The following is a 23,343-nucleotide window of genomic DNA, read 5'->3' as shown; positions in this document are numbered from 1 at the left end:
CCCTATGCATGGTGCAGTGGTTAAAGTATCAGAGGAGGAGACCCAGGTTTGAACCCCATCTTGCTGTGGAAGCTCACTGGGTGATTTTGGGCCACAGGGTTGTTGTGTAGATAAAAAGGAGGAGAATGATGTAAGCTGCTTTGGTCCCCACTGCGGAGTAAGGTGAATGAAGTAAATAAATAATAAACATAGCTGAAGATGGGAGGCAGATAAAAGGTAGATGCATGAATGGCTGAGAAGAAAATGAGGCAGGAAAAGAAAAGAGGATAAGGAGGAAAGAGGAGAGGAAAGGGAAAGAGGAAATAGTGAGGGAGGGGAAAATGGGATGCCTCCTGCACTTGTAAGATATAGTGAGGAAATTCCCAATTATTTCAAATTGTTAAATTATTTTGGCACTCCTGTCTTGGTTGATTGTCGCATAAGTATAAAATGTTTTTTTAAAAAGGAGAATAGGATGTCAAGAAACAATCTACTCTAGATGCTAGAACAACAGAATGAGAAATGGATTGCATGCTGAAAGAAGAATTAGCTGCTCTATGGCGTATGTAACAGTGAGCCCAGATTGAGTATTTTCCATGCAGAACCATGAGGACCTCAAGAGCGTTATTCCTGAGATTTATATCCATGATAAATATTCTGAACAGATATTTTATGCGACTCTACACGAGTAATTCCAAAAGGATCCTTATGGCAGCTGAATCATATCAAAAGTAGCCCATGGGCTGAAAAATAGACTGCACCATGAAAAATGTAGAGTGTGTTACTAGACTGTTCACAGCAAAATCAAAATGAGTTGGAGCCTCTTGCAGCGGAGTCATCTTCTCCCACTTCCCCTAGCAAAGGGCTTGTTCTGCTGAGCTAGCTCAGTTAGCAGGAGGAGGTAGGGTTGTCAACCTCCAGGTAGTAGCAGGAGATCTCCTGCTATTACAACTGACCTCCAGCCGATAGAGATCAGTTCACCTGGAGAAAATGGCCGCTATGGCAACTGGACTCTATGGCATTGAAGTCCCTCCTCTCCCTAAACAGCGCTTTCCTCAGGCTCCGCCCCAAAAACCTCCCATTGGTGGCAAAGAGGGACCTGGCAACCCTAGGAGAAGGTGATTTTGGCAAGTCCCCCTTCCTCATTTCAGGCCGCATGGACCATACAATGTAAAGTCCATTAGTTGCTTATCATCACTGTCAGCTTTTCAGTTAGGGCTGCCATCCTCCAGGTGGTAGTTGGCGATCTCCTGCTATTACAACTGATCTCCAGGTGACAGAGCTCAGTTCACCTGGAGAAAATGGCCGCTTTGTAAAGTGGACTCTATGGCATTATACCCCACTCCCCAAGTCCCTCCCCTCCCCAAGCCCCATTCTCCTCAGGCTCCACCCCCCAAATCTCCAGGTATTTCCCAACCCGGAGCCGGTAACCCTATTTTTAGTGGTCACAGGAAAATGCTGGAGGAACGGGAAGGTGGGAAAGATCTGCTTTTGCCTGCTCCTGATTCATAGGATCCAGCCTTATCAATGATGTCATCTTCTCGCAAGTTACTCTGTGAGCATCCCACAGGAAAAACTGTGACATTTTGATATATAATATACAGTTTTCTGTAAAAAGTCTGCCTTTCTCACTGAGATTCAAGGCTCAATAAGACATGAGAAGCTCTTCTTTTCCCCTCTTTATGATTTGTCTCATAATGAGTTATAAAAAAGTTAAAGCAGTGCAGCATAATAAGCTCTAGTACTTGTTCTCCAGGGTTCAATAAAGACGGCTGCCTGAGAACAAAAATGTTTATAGTTAGAAATTGAGTTCTGAAATGACATACCTTTCAAAATAACAATTCTGTTGCACAGATCCGTTCTTTGTTGCCTTTCCTAGTTTTCCTAGTGGAATCAAGTTTGCATTGTGGTACTCTGAGAATATAGAGAGTTGCTAGGGCAACCAATACTTAGCCCGTGGTGCCGGGGCTCCTCTTACCTCCACTCTTAGGGTACACGAGAAAGAATAATAGCAGAGACTGGGGCCAATAAGTGCAAGGTGTAAGAACACCTCCCAGTTCCAACTGTGGGTGAGACTCAATTCTCTTTGTAATTTGAAAGGCTGAGATCAGTTGTGATCACAATTTGCCGTGCATATTTTAAACTACTTGTGCAAAGTATTTCAGCTACGAATTGGATGGCGAGGTCTCCATGTTGCTGTAATGAATGCCTCCGTTTTTACTTTGGAGCCTGCATTTCTAAATGAGATAGTTGCAGCACACAACGTCGAAACAAAAGGCAGTTAAATAATAAACGTCATCAAGCCTACCGGTTCAAGTGTAAACCGTTGGTAGATGTAGGGTTGCCAACCTCCAGTTGGTGGCTGGAGATCTCCCGCAACTATGACTGATCTCCAGGCAACAGAGATCAGCTCACGTGGAGAAAATGGCCGCTTTGGAAGGTAGCCTTTGGAAGGGTTGCCAGTCTCCAGGTGGTGGATAGGGATCACCTGCTATTACAACTGATCTCCAGGTGACAGAGATCAGTTCACCTGGAGAAAATAGTCACTTTGGAAGGTGGGTTTAATGGCATTATAACCCATTGAAGTCCCTCCCCTCACCAAACCCTGCCCTTCTCAGGTTCCACCCCAAGTCTCCAGGTATTTCCCAACCCGGAGCTAGCAACCCTATGGCATTATATCCCACTGACATCCTTAGGGAGGGATTTCAAAGGGGTATAATGCCACAGAGTCCACCTTCCAAAGGGGCCCTTCTCTTCAGGTGAACTGATCTCTATTGTCTGGAAATCAGTTATAATAGTGGGAGATCTCCAGCCACCACCTGGAGATTGGCTACCCTAACTTTATGGCATCATACCCCGTCAAAGTCCCTCCCCTCCCCATCCCCCACCCTCCTCAGGCTCCACCCCTAAAATCTCCAGGTATTTCCCAACCCAGAGCTGGCAACCCTAAATAAATGGATGTGGCCTTTTTGCAGCCTGCAGGCAAGGGGAGCTATTCCAGTCCCGGCCCTTCCTTACCTTGTTTTTCTTCAATGTTTTCAAGCATCCTCTTTGATCTGGCTTACTTACTGTGTCAGAGAAGGGCTGGGAGAAAAAATACAGTAATCGAGTGCAGGGAAATTAAGAATACAGAGGGGGGAATGGGTTATTTCCCATCATCTGTACTATTGACCTTGCTCTATACATGTATGAGCAGGCACATGAATAAATACTTCTGGATATCTTGCCGTGTGGCCCTTAGACGTATGGCAACTTTAAGTCTAAATACTGAAATGCTGGAAAATGCACATCTCAGTCATAACAGTGTCCTCTTCAGCAGGTAGGAAGTGTGAAAAAATGTTGCCCGATCACTCAAGAGATTATAAAGCTTCTCAGTTACACAAGTATTGCTCTTGTAATATGTTTTTTCATTGTTCAGAATTGCCTGATACTTTTGTGTCCAACAGTGCACTCCTAAGGAGACTTACAACCTTCTAAGCCTAACTTTTAAGTTTGTAGGGCTGTCCACCACCTTCTCACATGAAGATTAATAGTTTATTTCAATTATCCTGTGATGCCACACTTAAAAAAAGGAAGTTATGTATTTAACTAAACTGTGAAAGATTGCTAAGCTAATTTTACAAAAAGTATTTCCATCCTTCGTAGTAGCTGGAGGTGCATATGAAAGTTCATGTGTCTTTTGGGGCTTTTCTTGAAATAGAAGAACATGAAATAGAAGAACGTGAAGTAGAAGAACAATGCTGATTCTGTGAATTTAGGCAGATCATGAGAGGGAGGTCAGGAAGGGTTGCGTTTGTGCTTGGCTCTTGTGGCCCTTTCTTACATGCCCAAGGTAATGCTGATCGCCACTTTGAGGTCAGGAAGCAATTTCCCTCCAGGCCAGATTGGCCACGGATCCTGGAGGGTTCCCCCCATCTTTTGGGCATATAGTAGGGGTCACTGGGTGTGTGTGTGTGTGTGGTGGGGGGAGGTAGTTATGAAATTCCGGCATTGTGCAGAGGGTTGGACTAGTGACCAACTTTATGGTGTGAAAGTACTGAAAAGTCAGCAGTTGACTCTCCAGGACTTCTGCCACAATCTTCATTGGCACATTCTATTTGGTGAATGTTGGTAAAAAAATTGTAGCAGATTACTAGTTCAAAATTTAGCCCTTTGAGAGGATGATGATTTTCCACAGCACTTAATATACTCAGGTTTAATCTGTGTGAAGTACAGTGCTTGCTTTCAGATGAAGCCTATTTAGACATACTTTCTGCACCATTCCATTTTCTGCCTGATTCATAGTAGCTGCCCCATGGGCCCTCATACTGCTGGGTGATCAGAAGACAGTTTGAGAGGGGTAGCTGTGTAATCTGTTACAGCAAAATAAAACAGAAGTCCAGCGATGCCTTAACGACTAACAGCATTTATTCCAGCATGAGCTGTCATAAGTCAGGGCTCACTTCATCAGATGCGATGAAGAGGAAATCATATTCCACATTTTATAGGGAAAATGGCCAGTTTGAGAGCCCTAGCCATTTTCGGTGACTTTCAAATATCCGCCTGCAGTGGTAGTCTCAAGAGGAAGGATAATAACAAGACTTCTTTGCCCTTAATGTAGCTTGCATACAATATCAATGCCTCCATGCTTGCTTTATCAGTCGATAGATCCAGCAGTAAGCTTACACTGTTCTGCTCCTGAAGTTTGCGAAATCAGTTCCTTTTGTATCACAGCTGCTCTATGCAATGCGTTTTTGCGCCTTTTGTGATTATTATAGTTGTCTCTTACTTTGACGTTCCATTTATCTACCAATACCAAGACTTTTTCAGCATCTGAGAGGCTTTTTTTTTTAAAGCAGTATTGGATGCTACAGTGAAAATGATTCTCAAATGATCCAGCATTGTTCACCACTGTTTTTAACATACTGCGCAAGAGATTCTGGGGCTGTTTGTGCCTAGATTGCTGCAGTGCATTTTTTATGTTGAAGTGACTTTTTGCCTGTTTTAATAATTTCCGGCCTGAATGGGCCACTCAAGTCGGTCACTAGTCATTTAACCACTTTTCTTGAAACTTTCTTTCTGAAGTTCTTGATACTGTAAAATTAAGGTTGCCAGCTCTGGGTTGGGAAATACCTGGAGATTTTGGGTGGAGCTTGAGGAGGGCAGGGTTTGGAGAGGGGAGGGACTTCAATGCCATAGAGTCCAATTGCTAAAGCTACCGGTTGCTCCAGGGGAACTGATCTGAAGATCAAACACCTCTCCATAAGTGCTGTTCAACAGTGCTAACAGCCGGTACGTAATCTCCCGGGTGAGTGGGCGCATGGAAATTGTTGAGCCATGGTGATGGCTTGGATTTAAAGCTGATTTGGTTTCACTATTCTGAGAGTTTTGTTTATCTACCGAAGAATAGATGCTAGAACAGGAAAGCTGTGCTATATTTTAAGCCATTGCTGGTATAAAGATTTTTTTATTAAACTCTGAAAAGAATACCTTTCATATTATCATATTTCAAAATCTTATAGGGAACTCTGATGAATCCTTCCTAAGTTCCCTATGGTACACTAGAACTTTTAGGGGCTCGGTAACTAACTGCCAGCTTAAGCCTGGCCCAATTTGCCATCCAGAGAAACCTAATAATAATAGTAAATGGAAGATCGCGGGTCGACCCTAATGGAGACTTTACTTTTTAAAAATCAAAATGGTGCCAGTGTTATTGATTATTTTCTGGTTTCACTAGATCTCCTACAATAATATTCATATTATCACTGGGTAGGGTTGCCAGGCCCCTCTCCACTACCTGCAGGAGGTTTTTTGGGCGGAGCCTGGGGAGAGCAGGGTTTGGGGAGGGGAGGGACTTCAATGCCATAGAGTCCAATTGCTAAAGCGACCGGTTGCTCCAGGGGAACTGATCTCTGTTGCCTGGAGATAGGTCGTAATAGCAGGAGATCTCCAGCTAGTACCTGGAGGTTGGCAACCCTATCACTGGGATACCTGTATATCCTGGGATTGTATTTAAAAGCACCCCAGTTTGTATTGGAAATGAGATGTGTGCACATATAGGGGTGCCTGTTATTTGCCCACACTTTATAACCTTTGGGGCAGAAGGTCTTGAAAAGGGCTATCTGAGATGGTAAGAAAAGCTTCCCCTGCCTGTGCTAGCTCTTCCTTAAACAGAAATGACAGTTATCAGATCTAGGGGCCCCTACAAGCAAGTTCTCGAGGCTCCATTGATCTGTGGTCATTATGTGCTGAAGCCCTTCAAAACTATGGTATACAAATTGTTCTGTAATTGCCTCGTGATTTAAAAAAGTCAAAGACAATGGCGCTGGTCACTGCATGAGGCAGGATGTGTAGCTAAAAGGAATGCCAGTCAAACTTGTTGTTCCAGTTCGTGTTCCTAAAATAAAGATAACGTAGAAGGGTGATTAAAGGTTAAAAAGATTGCTAACGGATTCAATGTGGAATGAGCCTAACTGTAATACTATTTATGGCAACTGCACACACTTATCTTATTGTAGGCTAATGGAATATTTGAACTTCCAAAGGATCATCTTTGTAGCTCTGAAGGGGCACTTTTACCGTAATCTATTTCAAGGGCAAGAAAAAAAAAAATACAGCTCTCTAGATGCACTTTTCCCCCACCCAAATTCTCAAAACTCAACAATAAGCCCCCATGCAGAGTTTTGAGAATTTGGATGGGGAAAATGTGCATCTAGAGAGTGGCAAATCCAAAGCAAAACCTCCCATGTATAAATGGCCTTAGAGAACTGAGAAGCTGTTGGCAGTGAAGGCTGGGAGAAGAGAGTCAAGCCATGAGTTCAGATCCATTTAAGACCTGATAATTTTCCTCTAAGGGAACACACATTACAGTTTTCACCTAGAAATATTACTTCTATGAAAAGAGGTATGATCTTTTATGTGGGTCCCCCTGCATGTACATGCATCAAAACAGATATTATCAGTGTTGTTATATATGAGAGGGTTCACACAGTGTACATGAAATTTCCTGGTAGATTTATTCTGAAATGTTTTATCAAGTTAGGAAAAAATTATGTGTTTTTGTTTTAAGGGCAGATCTGCTCTCTCCTGTTGCACCTAAAGAATCATAAGGTCAGAGAAGGTTATCTAGTCCAAGTTACCTGCTGCCAATGCAGGCAGTCTACAACTACAATATCCCCAGAAGATGGTCTTCCAGTCTCTGCTTAAACCTATTCCTCCCAAGCCCTTACGACAGATATGCAGATAAAGTAAAGTAAGAACAACACTGAGCAGCCATTTTGTGAGGATTCTATAATATTAACCTTGCGATCCTAAAGGGGGGGGGCGGGGCCTTTTAGGATCCAGCGCGACCCCAATGCTGGCATCTGTGCCACTTAGAATCATAGAATCATAGAGTTGGAAGGGACCACCAGGGCCATCAAGTCCAACCCTCTAAACAATGCAGGAAATTCACAACTACCTCCCCCCTCCACACCCCTAGTGACCAGAAGATGGCCAAGATGCCCTCCCTCTCATCATCTGTCTAAGGTCACAGAATCAGCATTGCTGACAGATGGCCATCTAATCTCTTCTTAAAAACCTCCAGGGAAGGAGAGCTTACCACCTCTCGAGAAAGCCTATTCCACTGAGGAACTGCTCTAACGGTTAGAAAATTCTTCCTAATGTCTAGACGGAAACTCTTTTGATTTAATTTCAACCCGTTGGTTCTGGTCCGACCTTCTTGAGCAACAGAAAACAACTCAGCACCATCCTCTATATGACAGCCCTTCAAGTACTTGAAGATGGTTATCATATCCCCTCTCAGTCTTCTCCTCTTCAGGCTAAACATCCCCAGCTCCTTCAGTCTTTCCTCATAGGCCTTGGTCTCCAGACTTGTGCCATCCAAAGTGACATGAACGCCAGCGCAGGGCGACTTACGCCAGTTCCAGGGAGTGATGTGGCAGCGTGAGCCTCGTGCACCGGCGCAACCTTCCCGGCAGCATTTTTCCAGCAGGACTGCCCATGCCGGCATCTGGGGGGGGGCATTCCTGGGGTGTTCCCTTTCGGCAGCTTCCAAAGCCTTTTTGCCCTGGGAACGCACCATTTTGCAAGCATTGAGTTATGCCTGCAAAATATCTGTAGTAGCCCTGTGAAACTTAATGGGGGAGTTTCACAATTTTTTTTTTATTTAAATGGGAGTTTTTACTTTTATTTACGGCCTGGGAAGTCTCGTAGGAGGCAGCGCAGTGGCGCCATCTCCGGCGGTCACCCAACTACTCCCCCCTTCAGGATTACTCTGCACGTCTTTGGAGAAGGCAAGTTCAGAGGGGAAATTAATAAAATTAATTAGAAAATAATAAATTGCATGTGAGCTTCTTTCCTTGCCTCATTAAGTTTCTGCTTCAACTGTACTACAAGAAAATGCTGATATACTATCAGGAAAATGTTTAGAGGGTAGGATTTCCCTCCAGATAGGGTTCTAAAAATAGGGGTGGCTCGGCTTGAAATGGAACAGTTTTAGGTTATGATCTAAATACATCTATCTGTTTTTGAAAACAGAATACTGGACTAGATGGCCCTTTTCATTTCATTTTCTTACTCTTGAAAATCAAATCAAATAGTGTAAAAAACAAAAGGGGGAAAACGCAACACTAAAAACAAATCAGATAGCCAAAAAGAGTTAATTATGAAAACCTATTTGATTTGTTTTTAGGGTTGAGTTATTTCACCTTTATGTGTTTGACCTTACTCTTTAAAATATTCATATTTCATGAATAATTTTATAAGTTTATTATTCTATGAATAATGTGTCCATGCATTTTTTTTTGATAACTGAAGGTTTATTTGCAGAATACACAGCAGAAACTGAAGACTACTCAGAGATTATTCCACAACCCCCAATAAAGAATCAGCATTTAGGGAAAGGCAGGAAACAATACTAAATTTTGTCCTTATTCTTTAGAGTGAAATGAGATGAGTGTGATGTTGTCAAAAGAATCACTTTGGAAAGTAATTTTCTTTGTTTCCTTTATCGCATGAGACTAGGGTTGCCAGGTGGATGGTTCTGACGGGCAATTGCCCGCCAATCCACCCAGCAGCTCTGGAGCGGCAATCATGTACACACGCAATGACGTCACTTCCGGTTTTACTCTAGTTTACTCTATTGCCTTATTCATATCAACCCTCAGTGGAAAAAATACCAAGCCAACAAATGTTGACCATGTGTAAACAAGATACTATTAGCCATAAAAGTTTTCTTTAAATTAACATTTCCCCCACATGTATGTATCAGTTATTCTTGAAATCTCAATTGTGCTTGTATGACAAATGCATATAAGTGAATGGGAGTACAACTTGTGTGCATTTGTGTGCAAAAGTTCTGTTTCTGCCCAGCCTCTCTATTCACTGCAACTGTTTGTATCATACATTTTTAAAGGGAAATCTAAGAATGAAACAACAAAATCACAAAGGATTTTATTAGCTGTCGCTGCAGGAAATTGGACTCTCAGTTTGCTGCAGAGACCTTGCGCTTATTTCTGTGATCTTCTGCAGTCTCTTAGCAAAGTAACTCTAAGGGTCAGGAGATGAGACCAACATTCAGTTCTGAAATCCCTATTTCCATTCTGATGCCTGCTACGTCTCATGCTGTGGAATCGACAATGCTGCAGTTTAAAAATTCTGTAGAATAAATTTGTCTTTGGAGTATTACTGAAAGTAATGTACTTTCAATTCACATCCACATCTGGCAGCACAAAGCCACCTAAATTATAAATTGTGTTTGCATTTATTAAGAATGGAAGCATTTTTCAGAGCAAGAATTATTTGTAACAAAACAGGAAAAAAAACCTGGGTATGCTGTGAGTATATGAAATGAAAGGTTTCCTCATGTATAAACAGATGCCTTGATCCAGCTCTCACCCTAGTTTAAAAAAAAATAGCAGGAGGAAACCTGCGATTACTTGTGTGGGTCACTTCATTTCCCCCACTATCCCCTACCCACTATTTCCTCTTTCGCTCCTTCTAGAAGCAGCTGTATCCTCTCCCTTTTTCCTGCATCGTTCTCTCCTTCCCACTCACAGACCAATATTTCTTTTATCTACCCCCACCTTTATACGCCACTTTCCCCCCCAACAGTGATTAAAGCACCTTATATCATTCTCCTCAATTTTATCCTCAAATAGGGTTGCCAGGTCCCTCTTCGCCAACGGCGGGAAGTTTGGGGGCAGAGCCTGAAGAGGGTGGAGTTTAGGGAGGGGAGGGACTTCAATGCCATAGAGTCCAATTGCCAAAGCAGCCATGTTCTCCAGGGGAACTGATCTCTGTCGGCTGAAGATCAGTTGTAATAGCAGGAGATCTCCAGCTAGTTCCTGGGGGTTGGCAACCCTATCCTCAAAACAACCCCATGAGATAGATTAGGCTGAGAGTGAATGATAGGCCCCAGGCCATCCAGCAAGCTTCCATGGCAGAGTGGGGATTTAAATCTGGGTCTCCCAGATCCCAGTCTGACACTCTAACCCAGTGATGGCGAACCTTTTACAGACTGAGTGCCCAAACTGCAACCCAAAACCTACTTATTTATTGCAAAGTGCCAACACTTTGTGCAGGGAAGGAAGCGGGAGCTTTGAACCGCTCTGCGCGGCGGCGTGGTTCAAAGCCCCTGCCGCCCAGCTGGGCGGCGGGGAGTGCAGGAAAGGGGGCGGGAGTTTTTAATCGCTCTGCGCAGTAGTGCAGCGTGGTTCAAAGCCCCTGCCACCCAGCTGGGCGGCGGGGAGTGCAGCAAAGGGGGCTGGAGCTTTGAACCGCTCCGAGCAGCAGCGCAGCACGGTTGGCGCGGTTCAAAGCCCCCGCCGCCCAGCTGGGCGGCGGGAAGTGCAGGGAAGGGGGTGGGAGCCACGTGTGCCAGCAGAGAGGGCTACCAACACGGTTCGCCAACACGGCTCTAACCACTAAACCACACTGGCTCTCTGCTTTCCCTACTACTTTCCTTCCCCTGGAAGCCTCTCTCTAGGAAAAGTTGCAGAGGTCATGTAATAGCCAGTCACTCAGGTGAACTGTGTGGTGTCTTGGTTAGGTCAGAGATGTGGATTTTATGTGCTTTGATAAATCTTGCAGTTTTTACATGGGGATGGAATAGGGTTGCCAGGTCCCTCTCCGCCACCGGTGGGAGATTTTTTGGGGGGAGCCTGGGGAGGGCGGGGTTTGGGGAGGGGAGGGACTTCAATGCCATAGAGTCCAATTGCCAAAGCAGTCATTTTCTCCAGGGGAACTGCTCTCTATCGGCTGGAGATCAGTTGTAATAGCAGGAGATCTTCAGCTAGTACCTGGAGGGTGGCAACCCTAGGGTGGAACAAGTGGAGAAGGGAGGTCTCTACATTCAGAACCAACTTATATGCACATGGTATAGCCCTTAGAAATCTTGTAGAAGGAGAAAAAATAACATTTTGAAGTACACTTACAATCAATACTTGATTTTGTTTTTATAGATAGCATTTATTAACACAGTGTATCTATTTCCATTGCTGAACATGCAGAAGGTATTCTTCGTATGCCTTTATGTTTATTGCATGCTACTCCATTAGTGAATTAAAGTTAAGGTTATTTACATATTTCATTAACAATCATTGTTGTTACATGCCACACTTTTGTGTATAATGTTGAAATAGTAATACAGGATATGCATTGGCACCACGGCAAAAAAGGGACAATTAATTTTTCTTATCAGTCTTGATGTTCCTCTTTTGTGTGTTCTGAATTTGTTATAAATTTCAGGATCAGACAGAACTGATTTTTATTTATTTACTTACTTCATTTGCAGTATACCTTTCTCTCTGAGACCAAAGGCAAATTACAACTGATAGCAATGCAGTAAGAACAATATAATAAAAAACAATTACACTGCAGTAACTAGGGAGGTTTTGGGGTGGAGCCTGAGGAAGGCGGGGTTTAGGGAGGGGAGGGACTTCAATGCCATAGAGTCCAATTGCCAAAGCGGCCATTTTCTCCAGGTGGACTGATCTCTATCGGCTGGAGATCAGTTGTAATAGCAGGAGATCTCCAGCTACTATAATATGGAGAGTACTTTAGGAGTTACAAGACTAGGGAACAATGTAATACAATGAGATGGATCCAGACTAAGATTTATCTTATCAGAAGGCACTTTCATCAGTGGAACAGAGCTTTCTTGCCTCCCTCTTGCCCTTGGGGAAGGGCCATAGCTCAGTGGCAGAGCACCTGCTTGGCGTGCAGAAGGTCCCAGGTTCAATCCCCAGCATCTCCAGTTAAAGGGACTAGGCGCATAGGTGATGTGAGACCCTGGAGAGCCACTACTGGTCTGAGTAGACAATACTGACTTTGATGGACCAAGGGTTTGATTCAGTATAAGACAGCTTCATGTGCACTGTTGCCCATTGATCTAACTGAAATGCTGTTCCTGGGGGGAAATAAACCCTCAGGAATGGCATGAGAGCCAGTGTGGTGTAGTGGTTAAGAGAGGTGGACTCTAATCTGGATGACCAGGTTTGATTCCCCACTCCTCCACATGAAGCCAGCTGGGTGACCTTGGGTCAGTCACAGTTCTCTCAGAACTCTCTCAGCCCACGCATAGGCAGGCGATGGTAAACCACCTCCGAATGTCTCTTCCCTTGAAAACCCTACAGGGTCGACATAAATGGGCTGTGACTTGTCGGCGCGCACAGACACACAGAGGAATGGCATGAGGGGAAACCGGGGGGGGGGGGCGGTCAGCAGCAGGAAGCGAGAATTGTTAGAAATTATGCATTCCCTTCCATTGGTGGAAAATTTACTCTGGATCCAACCTTACAAGAAACAGTGCAATACAACTTGATTACAAAATGAGAAGAATATTTCAGTACAACATTGGAAGACAATGTAATAAACACAGCATCGTATATACCATAAAGATTGCCTTACATTCTGTTCGCGTTAATTACAACCTTTGAATAATTCCATTTTGTCCATTCTGCAGAAAACTATAAAGGATGCTTATGACATTTATGATAATAACTCAAAAGGTATCTCATAATAATTCAAAGGCACTGCATAATGTCAGAATATCACTTTACTGCCTAGCATTTTTATCTTTGTTTTAATCTCCTTCATCTCTTTCAGTCCCAGCAAAAATGCATTGTGATCTTTGCCCTGGTTTGCTGCTTTGCCATTCTGGTAGCACTGATATTTTCAGCTGTGGATATTGTCGGAGAAGATGAGGACGGGCTTTCAGAAAAGAGCTGTCAAAAGAACTGTCGGTAAGAGGTAACAAACGAAATTTCTCTTTTGTGGCGGGCGACTATTATCATGCAATAGAAAAATCCAGAACCTAACAAACTGGGATGGGAGCATTCTCTACTTCTTTTCATAAGAATATAAGCAATTTGAGGTTTAGTACTTTAGCTGGGCCAATACGGGAGTGAGAAAGTTATGTTTGTACTGTTTGAGTCTAAAAATAGAACCCTACTTACTGCTAGAAATGAACCTCTGCTCGGTGCCAGACTTTTAATGTATAAAATTTGTCATCTGACAGACTGCTCGACAAATTGTTTAAACTCAACATATATGGATTTATGCTGGTTGATGTTTTCACAAATGAGCTTAAAGCATTTCCATTTAAATTGGAATAATGCCTATATTTAAATTTAAATTGGAATAATGCCACGTTCACCCAAACCCTGCAGAAGTAGTTAAAAGTAAAAACTCAGTGTGTGTCTTTGTGGGAAAATGGCCATATCCACCAGCTTCAGAATGTAAGTCATGAACAAATATGCTAGCAAGGCAGTCTTGACAGTCTTCATTTCGGGGAAAAGCTCTGTCACAATGGGAATGTTCTTCTGGGTCAGCCAAAGCACCATAGAAAGTCTCCGCATGATTCAAGGACGGGGACCTCAGTTCATATCTTCTGCTTCACACACGAATATAGGCAAAAAGAACATTGCAGAAACTGAACAGTAAGTGAAATATAGAAAGTTAGCTTATGCTGTTGGCAGTCTTGCAGTTCTGCCACATATCAGTTTCCCCTAACATAATCATGTGAGATGAGATTGGATTTTTTCATGTATTAAATTTATTGGAGAATTAAGTCAAGGGCCAGGAAATAATTTGCCTATTTTTACAAGTTTAGGTAAGAAGTTTGAAGTACAGTCATTTAAAATCATTCATTTAGCATGTCTCTTGAAAAAGGGTAATCTTGAAAAAGGGTAATCCTGCTTCACAAAAAAACATAGATTTTAATCCAGTTCATGATTCTTTACAGCCATTGCATGTTGACAGAGCCACGAGAACAAACCTTGACCCCCCCCCCACAAAAAAAAATCGAACAAGAAATGCTGCAGTTTGTCTAGGGTTGCCAACCTCTAGGTGGTAATAAACAAAAAATACACCTCTATACCAATAGATGCTAGTACAAAATCGGTATAGGTACAAATAGAATGTATAAATCAATGTACCCAGAGCGATAAGCTTAACTCGCTGTAATGTCAAAGACATCAACTACAACAGTTCAATGAATAGTCAGAAAGAACTACTCTCACCAAAAATATGATCAAACAAATATTAACATTCCAAAAAATATATATGTAAATCCTCTCATACACAGCTTGTAGCTGGAGAATAGCACGATGCAGAAAGGTTTGCAAGGTATAATCATACGGGTTACACATCTATAAAAATGCCAAGTAGGAGAAGCTACATATAGCTGGAGTAGCACAGTAGCATTGATTATGAGCTGTGAACTACAGACCTCACTTAGGCAAGACATAAGGCTTTCCCTCTGAACTTCCTGTTTGTAGCGACCTAACTTTCAGGACTGTTGTGAGGAATGTTAAGAAAGTGACTGTAAACATTTGTCTTGAAAATCTGAAATGAATCGTTTAAGTGCTACGTAATTAAGGTTGGCTTTTCAGCTATCTATTGTTATCATTTTACTATGTACTTGGCAGGCAGGATCACTTGTATTCAGCCACACTCAGGCAGAGGTGATTTTGAACATTGTCATTCTCTGTGGATAAGTTTGAGTGAAGCTGATGGGAAATAAATTCAAGACCGACAAAAGGCAATAATATTTTCCCCAATAATTAATTAAATTGTGGAAATCACTGACAGTGGATGTAGCCCCTTTTGAAGTCGTGTATACTAGTAGCCGTCATGACATCTACTGGCAGTGAAATCCACAGTTTACTTACTTGTTCAATAAGGTATCACCTCTTGTCCATCCTGAATGTATTGTTCATCAGTCTCATCAAAACTGATCCATATGCATAAGGCAAGGCTAAATCTCTGAAGCCTCAGACTCCAACTATATGTTCAAACTTTGTTCAGAAATGTCAGCCAAGCAAGTTCTAGATTTTTAAGCTTTCATTTTTTTATCTGCAACAAAAACTCCAGGACTAATTGTGACTTAACTGCAGACACTGTTCTTCACTGAGTTCAATCATACATCCAGAATATAGTGAATCTTGGAATTCAGAAGATGAAATACTGAAAATGGGAAATAGACAATATACAACCCTGCCACTTTGATCAAAAGAAATGCAACTTTGATCAAAAGAAGTTGAGAAAAAATTGGAAGAAGATCAAAGAAGAAGAAAGATTTGAAGAAGCATCAAGGATAATGAGCCAGTTTTGGAAGTAAAATCAGTTGATCACTTTATAACGTTTCCCTTTTTGAATGGTCCATTCAGCAAGAGGTAGATCGTAGGCTTTCTCAGCGGTGAGTCCATTCCCCTGGACTAGAGTGGCCTGCCAGAGTAGGTGTCGAGGGCACTTTCATTGGCTGCAGTGAGGGAGGTCTGCAAGGAAGATTTATTTCAGAGAGCTTTTGGTGGGGGGTAAACTGCTTGGGCAGATTTTAAAAAGGTAAAGATCCCCTGTGCAAGCACCGGGTCATTCCTGACCCATGGGGTGATGTCACATCTCGACGTTTCCTAGGCAGACTTTGTTTACGGAGTGGTTCGCCCGTGCCTTCCCCAGTCATCTTCCCTTTACCCCCAGCAAGCTGGGTCCTCATTTCACTGACCTTGGAAGGATGGAAGGCTGAGCCAACCTTGAGCCAGCTACCTGAAACCAACTTCCATCAGGATCGAAATCAGGTCGTGAGCGGAGCTTGGACTGCAGTATTGCAGCTTACCACTTTGCGCCACGGGGCTCCTTGGGCAGATTTAGCTGTGGTTTTAATCTTAGGGTTGTCAGGCAGGGCTGGCAGGGAGACTTACATTGATGGGGTCCTTGTTAGCGATGACATCACCAGCAACACACTGACATTACTCCCTGTGCACCCAGAAGTGATGTTAGCATGTCCCCAGGGAATGTCAGGAGTATTCTGGCATTTGGGCTTAACCATAGAGTTTTGCTCAAATGCCAGAGCATCCCTGGCAATCCCCTGGTGATTCACTGACATCACTTATTGGTGCACAGGGAGTGACATCAGCATGTTGGGACACTGTCGGAGTTTCCCTCCATTTGCCACCCTTTTCCCTTCACTGGCCAGCTACGTGGGGGTAGGGAAGCACCCACTGGGAGTGGTGGAACCCCTGCCCCCAGGAGGGCAATGGCAAGCCTATTTAATTTGCATGGTGGTTTTTAATATGTGCTTTTTCATTCCTGATTTCAGTTTGAATTGGTTGGTGATCTGTTCTTACCTTGCATCTTTGTTTTTATCTTGATGACTAATGTGTTTCTGTGACCTTGCTGCTTGCAGCTGTATTTTTACCCACCTTGAGTCTAAGGAGAGAATGCGGGATATAAATGCTTTAAATAAATATATATTTAGAGATACAAACTTGGAACAGTTGAGACCTGGTGTCAGCTGCCAGAGAGAGAAAGAAAGAGAGAGAGAGAGAGAGAGAATGAAATGAAAAACAGTAACTACTGTTCAGTTGTAGGTCTGAAGAGTTTTGTAGCCAGAAGCTGAAAAATTCTAACCAAGGAATTCCAGGGTCCAGGGTCTTTTACTACCTTAATTATAAGTGTTCTCCGCAAAACTATGCTCACCCACAGTGTTCTGGTACACTTGGAGCCTTCAGGCTGTGCATTAATGCAAGACTGAATAGGCCGCTTGGCTATTGCTATTACTACTCCTCTCACTTGCATTCTCTGACATTGCTAGTCTCCCCTTGCCCCCCCCCCGTCTCCTTTCCAAATGTCCTACCATAAATCTTAAATTTGTTAAATCTTTAAATTGCTTGGGACTAAAACGGAGATGGTATGAAAGCATCCATTATGGTATAATATGTCAATATTAATGGTATATTAAATAACCCTTGAGAAATCATTGCCATGTATAATCGCTTGCAAGTGAAACAAACCAAAACAGAATACTGCTTTTAAAAAGTCTGAATTTTGAGCTTTAAAAAAATACCAAAATATGAAGGACAAATTGCACTCAAGTTGAAGAGTTGTTGATGTCCCATATTCATAGATCTATCCAAACTGATTTATAACTTGCTTTCCTACTCCAAGGGCATTAAATAAGGGACAAACTAGATGTGATCTGACTCTTTTTCTGTTTTTAATTGCAGTCATATGAGAACCCAATTTAAGTTGTAGCAGGGTTAAGGGTTAGGTACTCTTTGATTAGCAATGGATATCTACTTGTCCTCTGGCATCGAGCAGAAAGATGCTGACATTAAAGGGCCTTTAAAATAATGGCCTGAAAAATGTGTTTTTCTGCCCCCTCCCATGTTTTTTTTTTACTTTGTAACATTTAGCTCGAAGAAATGTTGGGGAGGACTCAAAATCTTGCACACTATTTTGTGTCATTGTAAAAGGTAAAGGTCCCCTGTGCAAGCACCGGGTCATTCCTGACCCATGGGGTGACGTCACATCCCATTTTCTAGGCAGACTGTGTTTACGGGGTGGTTCGCCCGTGCCTTCCCCAGTCATCTTCCCTTTACCCCCAGCAAGCTGGGTACACATTTTACCAACCTCGGAAGGATGGAAGGCTGAGTCAACCTTGAGCCGGCTACCTGAAACCGACTTCCTTCGGGATTGAACTCAGGTCGTGAGCAGAGCTTGGACTACAGTACTGCAGCTTACCACTCTGTGCCACAGGGCTCTTGTGTCATTGTAACTGCTCCTAATAAAAGATAGACTGTGTAGATTGTGGATTGTCTTTGCATTTTGATTTGGGACCACTATAGCTGTAAACAACTTCCATAATCCTTGAGAGCCAGTGTGGTGTAGTTAGAGTGTTGGACTAGGATCTGGAAGACTACCATGAAGGCATGCTGGGTGACTGGGTGACTTGCTGGGTGACTTGGGGAGGGGCTGTGGCTCAGTTTGTAGAGCGTCTGCTTGGCATGCAGAAGGTCCCAGGTTCAATCCCGAGCATCTCCAGTTAAAGGGACTAGGCAAATAGGTGATGCGAAAGGCCTCAGCCTGAGACCCTGGAGAGCCGCTGCCAGTCTGAGTAGACAATACTGACTTTGATGGACCAGGGGTCTGATTCAGTAGAAGACTGATTCATGTGTTCATGTGTGACCTTGGGCCAGTCACACACTCTCAGGCTAACCAACCTCATTGGGTTGTTCTGAGGATAACATGGAGGAGAGGAGAGCAATGCAAGTTGCTTTGGGCCCCCAACTGGGGCGAAAGGTGGGGCACTAATGAAGTAAATAAATACAATTTATCCTATATCAATTCTGTTATCTGCAGTTTGCCTTGTGGGAGGAAAAAAATCTCTATAAACCTGTATTCAAGAGGGAATACACATTAGTGTCAAGCACTGTCAGGCCAGTAAATAAATATTCTTTTGGCCAGTTTTGCAGCTGTGCTTGGTGGTAGGGTTGCCACCAGCCCCCCCCTCCAGTGGGAGGTTTTTGGGGCAGAGCCAAGGCAGTGAGTTTTATGGATACTGTGGACTGGCAAAAAGACAAATAAGGGGGTTCTAGATCAAATCAAGCCTTGGACTTCATATCTGCAGAAATAATTGCTGCTCCTGTTATGCTCCACTGCAACATCTTCCCTCATCTGAAAAAAAAACTTCTGAAGGTGCCAATATGCAAATAGGCCAGGAAGACGCCCACTCTTCTGTTATTCCACGAAGCAGAGCATGCTTTGCAAAGAGTGTAGGGCTGTGATGAAGTAAAATGGATCTCTACAGTGAGATCACAAAATGTAGTATAATGGAATGGTTCGGAAGGGTGCTTTTAGAAAGGGAGCAGGATTGTACTCCATTCTACATTTTATTGTATGTGTTATCTTTCTTGTACTGCATGGTTTTCTACTTTTGTAATTCAATTTTTTTACACCATTTATGTCTGATACTTTTTTTTTGCATTGTTTTAATTTTTGCAATTAGTCCTGTGGCATTGTTTATGGGGTGTCTCATGCTTTGTTTTACACTGTGTAATCTGCCCTTTCAGCAAGACATGAAGGAGGGAAGGCAGCATGGTATAGCCCAATCTTGTCAGATCTTGGAAGCTAGGCAGGTTCAGTACTTGGGAGGAAGACCATGAAGGAAGGCTCTGCAGAGGAAGGCAATGGCAAACCACCTCTGCCTTGAAAGCTCCTTGCTGGGGTCACCATAAATACATCATAAACGAGTTAAGCCTTGATGGCACTTTACGCGCGCGCGCGCGCACACACACACACACACACACACACCTTACAAACTAGAATAGGGCAGTCAGGGCAGGTGAGGCCACAACAAAGCAAACGGGGTATTTACAGTAAGAATAATCTCAGGTAAAGTGCCCAACAATATTTATTTCTTTACTAAAACATTTATACCCCACTTTTCCTCGTGGCTCGAGGTGGCTTGACAATAAGCTTGAAGGAGCCAGCAGTGGCTAAGGGAAGTAAAGAGAAGCAGGGCTTAACAGGTTAATGGAGTGCAATGAAAATAGACTTGGTATGGTTTGTGTGAAATGGTGGAGAGGGCCTGTTGTATATGCATGCAGGTTATTCACAAAGGTGGGTCTGAGAAAGGAAGGGGGGAAACAGCTATATGAATTGCAGCAATTTCAAGAGCTAAATTGTCTCCCTCATTATATCATGAAGTATTTTGAAGTATATATCTCTGAAGTTTTTTTTGAAGTAATATCTTGAAGCATACATCTGTCCCTTTCTATGGCTATCCTCCAACAGTGGGTGAAGACTTTTTTGTTTAGTCTGGCATTCCTGCTCTATATTTTTAATGGATGATTCTCTGTTTTTATATATTTTTATGCATTTTAGTTTTAGTTTTTAACTCGTTTTATGATGTATTTTTATACTGCTCTGTTTTAGCCATCTTGGTGACCCTGACTGGGCTGAAAGGTAGAACATAAATTGTTGATATAAATAAATAAATAGCTTTCAATAAGTGGTTATGAATCCAGGATTTGTAGTGCCAGAGGTACAGTACTAATGACTATGTGAGTTTCTTCTTCATATCACTTCAAGAGATAAAACAAAATACTCCAGAGAAACAGGGGAAAAAACTTTCTAAGTACTAAAAAAAGTGCATTAACAGTGCAATCCTAAATAAAGTTACACCATTCTAGGCCCATTAAAACCAAGCAGCTTAGACGAGAGTAACTCTGCATAGGATTGCACTGTAAGGGTACTAATCCCTTTCCCCAACTGTGTAAATTTAAGCAGTGAATCACCCTTTTTCCTGACAAAAAGGGGAGTGTCGTGAGCAATATTTAGGCCACATTCTCCACCCTCTGACATGCATAGCCATATATAATTAGGAAATGTCAGCAGATTACAGGAAATACTTTCAAGAGGCTTTCCAAGAACCATATGCCAAATGGAAAAGAGAAAACAAGATTACCTACTTTCCATCATTGATTCTGCCGCTATTTTCTGCAGAGAACAGGAAGTGAGTGTAGGAAAAAAATGACTTGCAATCGTAAAGGTAATCGTGTTCTTTGAAAAGCAACTGCAAGGGAAGATGTTATGGAAAGTCTAAGGCTTTCCCAGTGAACAAGGGCAACATTCATCTACCATTATGCATAAAATATACGGATGGGGATGTAACAAGAAATATGGGAGCTGAATGCAAATTCTTTAAATTTCCATGCTGATATTTCAGAATTTATTTTTCTGGGCTAATACTCCCAATTCTTTGATTATCATGGCATCTTAAGTGAATGGGCGGGGAAGTTTGCAGGAATTTCAGCTGCTATTACCTCAAATACTTCTTAATCTCAAATTGTTCATTCGAGAAAAAAATTGCAGCAAGTACTTGAACATATCCCTCATCTTGCATTTAACTGGGGGGGGGGGGAAGGTGTGCTAAGTACCTTCAGGGACTGCAAGAGATACCTTAAGAAACAAAAGCTAATGATGCCTTCTGAAACACACACACAAAATTAACTTAAGCAAATAGTTTTGTAAACTGTCTTGTCTTCTTTGTGTCTTCTCAGGGTTGCTCTTGTGGAAAATATTCCCGAAGGCATAAACTATTCAGACAGTGCGCCATCCCATTTGTCTCTTTTCCAAGGCTGGATGAATTTACTTAATATGGCTAAAAAGTCTGTTGATATAGTTTCTTCCCAATGGGACCTCAGTCCCAGTCATCCATCTGCATGCCAGGTATGCTTTATTTTAAACTTTCATGTCTTTCTTCATCAGCTTTGCATTTTTCTGCTCATCCGCTTCTGTCTCTGAAATCTTGAGATACAGTTTAGAACATCTGTTTTGCTGGCAGTGAATATTAGACTTCCTTATTGTAAAAGTTGTTTAGCTGTAGAATAATTTTTCAAGGTAAGTCATAGGAATCAGGTCACATGAAAAGTTTACCACTAAAGTTGATGGGTAATGGAAAAGCTTCCTCCAATTTAGTCACAGCAATATGTTCATATTTTTATTATATAAACAGTTGTATCCCCTTTGTCAAGATCCAGATAGCTAAGAGAAGTATCCCTCTAAGTTAGACCTGAAGAAGTGAGCTGTGACTCATGAAAGCTCCTGCCCTGCCAGTAATTTTGTTAGTCTTTACGGTGCTACTGGACTCTTGCTCATTCCTACTGATACAGATGTACTAACATGGCTACCCATCATGATCTATCCTCTAAGTTAGTGTGACTTTTCAATCTGTAACCAAGGCTATTCCCAAATAATATTTTTCCCCAAGAAAAGGTGCATTAAGTTCCCCAACTTTATTGAAAACTTTTGTTCACTTTTCTGTGCTTAATTTCTGAGTGATACATAAATATGGTAACTTGTAGCATTGAAAACCAAAGCAACCTTTTGAACACACAGGAAGCCGCCTTATACTGAATCAGACCATTGGTCCAACAAAGTCGGTATTATCTACTCAGACAGGCAGTGGCTCTCCAGGGTCTCAGGTAAAGGTCTTTCGAATCACCTAGTGCCTTGTCCTTTTAACTGGAGATGTCGGGGATTGAACCTGGAATCTTCTGCATGCGAAACAGAGGTTCTTCCACTGCACTTCAGATAGATAGATATTTGTAGCAGGTTTCTGAATGTTTTCAACTATAATATATCAGATACAGATTAGTACCAACACCATTCAAGTGATATGGAACTTATCTGGAACAACCCTACTGGGAGTCTGAGTGGTAAAAGGCCCCTTGCGATGCGGCACTTCCGGGTGTAAGCCGGAAGTGATGCGATCACGTTGGCGTGGCCGTACACATGCGATCTGTGCCTCAGCTCCGCCCCAAAAACCTCCCGCTGGAGGAGATGGAGAACCTGGCAACCCTAGTCTGAATTGCTAGTGACTGAACAGGAATGAGATCTTGGAGTCATAATGGATAATTCAGAGAAAATGCTGACTCATTGAGCAACTGCAGTGAAAAGGGCAAATTTTATGCTAAGGGTTATTAGAAAGGGAATTGAAATGGTCAGTATTGCAATACCTTCACATAGATCTACAGAGTTACCGCTTGGGGTCCTAAGGCAGAGGGAGGAGGCAGGGAAAAAACCCTTTTGGGGTACAGTAGGCTACAGCTTTATTGATTACAGCCACTAGAGCATTAGCATGTGTTGTGTATGCATTTGGCAAGTCACTCCCCTCACTGAGGTCCTCCCCAACCTCATATTGCCAGGCAAAACAAAACCAGTCATCAAGGTGCCATGGTGGTTATAAAACAAAGACATTCCAGAGTTACTTTCCAGCCACAGATGTATCTGAACATTTCCTAGAATTAACACTGTGCAATGACAAATATATAAAAGAATTTATTTAGACTTCGCCATCACCCTTTCCCAGTGGTACATGTGTGTGTGTTAAGTGCCATCAAGTCGCTTCTGACTCATGGCGACCCTATGAATCAATGTCCTCCACAATGTCCTATCATTGACAGCCTTGCTCAGGTCTTGCAAACTGAGGGCTGTGGCTTTCTTTATTGAGTCAATCCATCTCTTGTTGGGTCTTCGTTAGGGCTGTTGAATTAAAAAAAATTCAGTATAGTTCGGATTCGGCCGAATTCAGCCCGTTTA

General features: G+C 42.6%; 1 protein-coding gene across 3 annotated transcripts in view; it reads left to right on the top strand.

Annotated features, from left to right (window-relative positions):
• The window catches only part of PLD5 (phospholipase D family member 5), a 110,266-nt gene that overhangs the window by 48,402 nt on the left and 38,521 nt on the right, over positions 1-23,343 (top strand). For 2 of the 3 annotated variants that reach the window (XM_056853058.1, XM_056853059.1), the window contains exons 2-3: positions 13,066-13,202; positions 21,303-21,471. In XM_056853058.1, the coding sequence (XP_056709036.1) occupies positions 13,066-13,202; positions 21,303-21,471 (306 nt within the window). Of the gene's footprint in view, positions 1-13,065; positions 13,210-21,302; positions 21,472-23,343 lie in introns of those variants that run through there. The other variant, XM_056853060.1, reaches the window with a different exon arrangement.

This window comes from Euleptes europaea, chromosome 7 (assembly GCF_029931775.1).
Source record: "Euleptes europaea isolate rEulEur1 chromosome 7, rEulEur1.hap1, whole genome shotgun sequence".
NCBI classification, from domain to species: domain Eukaryota; kingdom Metazoa; phylum Chordata; class Lepidosauria; order Squamata; family Sphaerodactylidae; genus Euleptes; species Euleptes europaea.
Note: the sequence above shows the minus strand (reverse complement) of the source record. Positions and strands in the feature narration are given on the sequence as shown.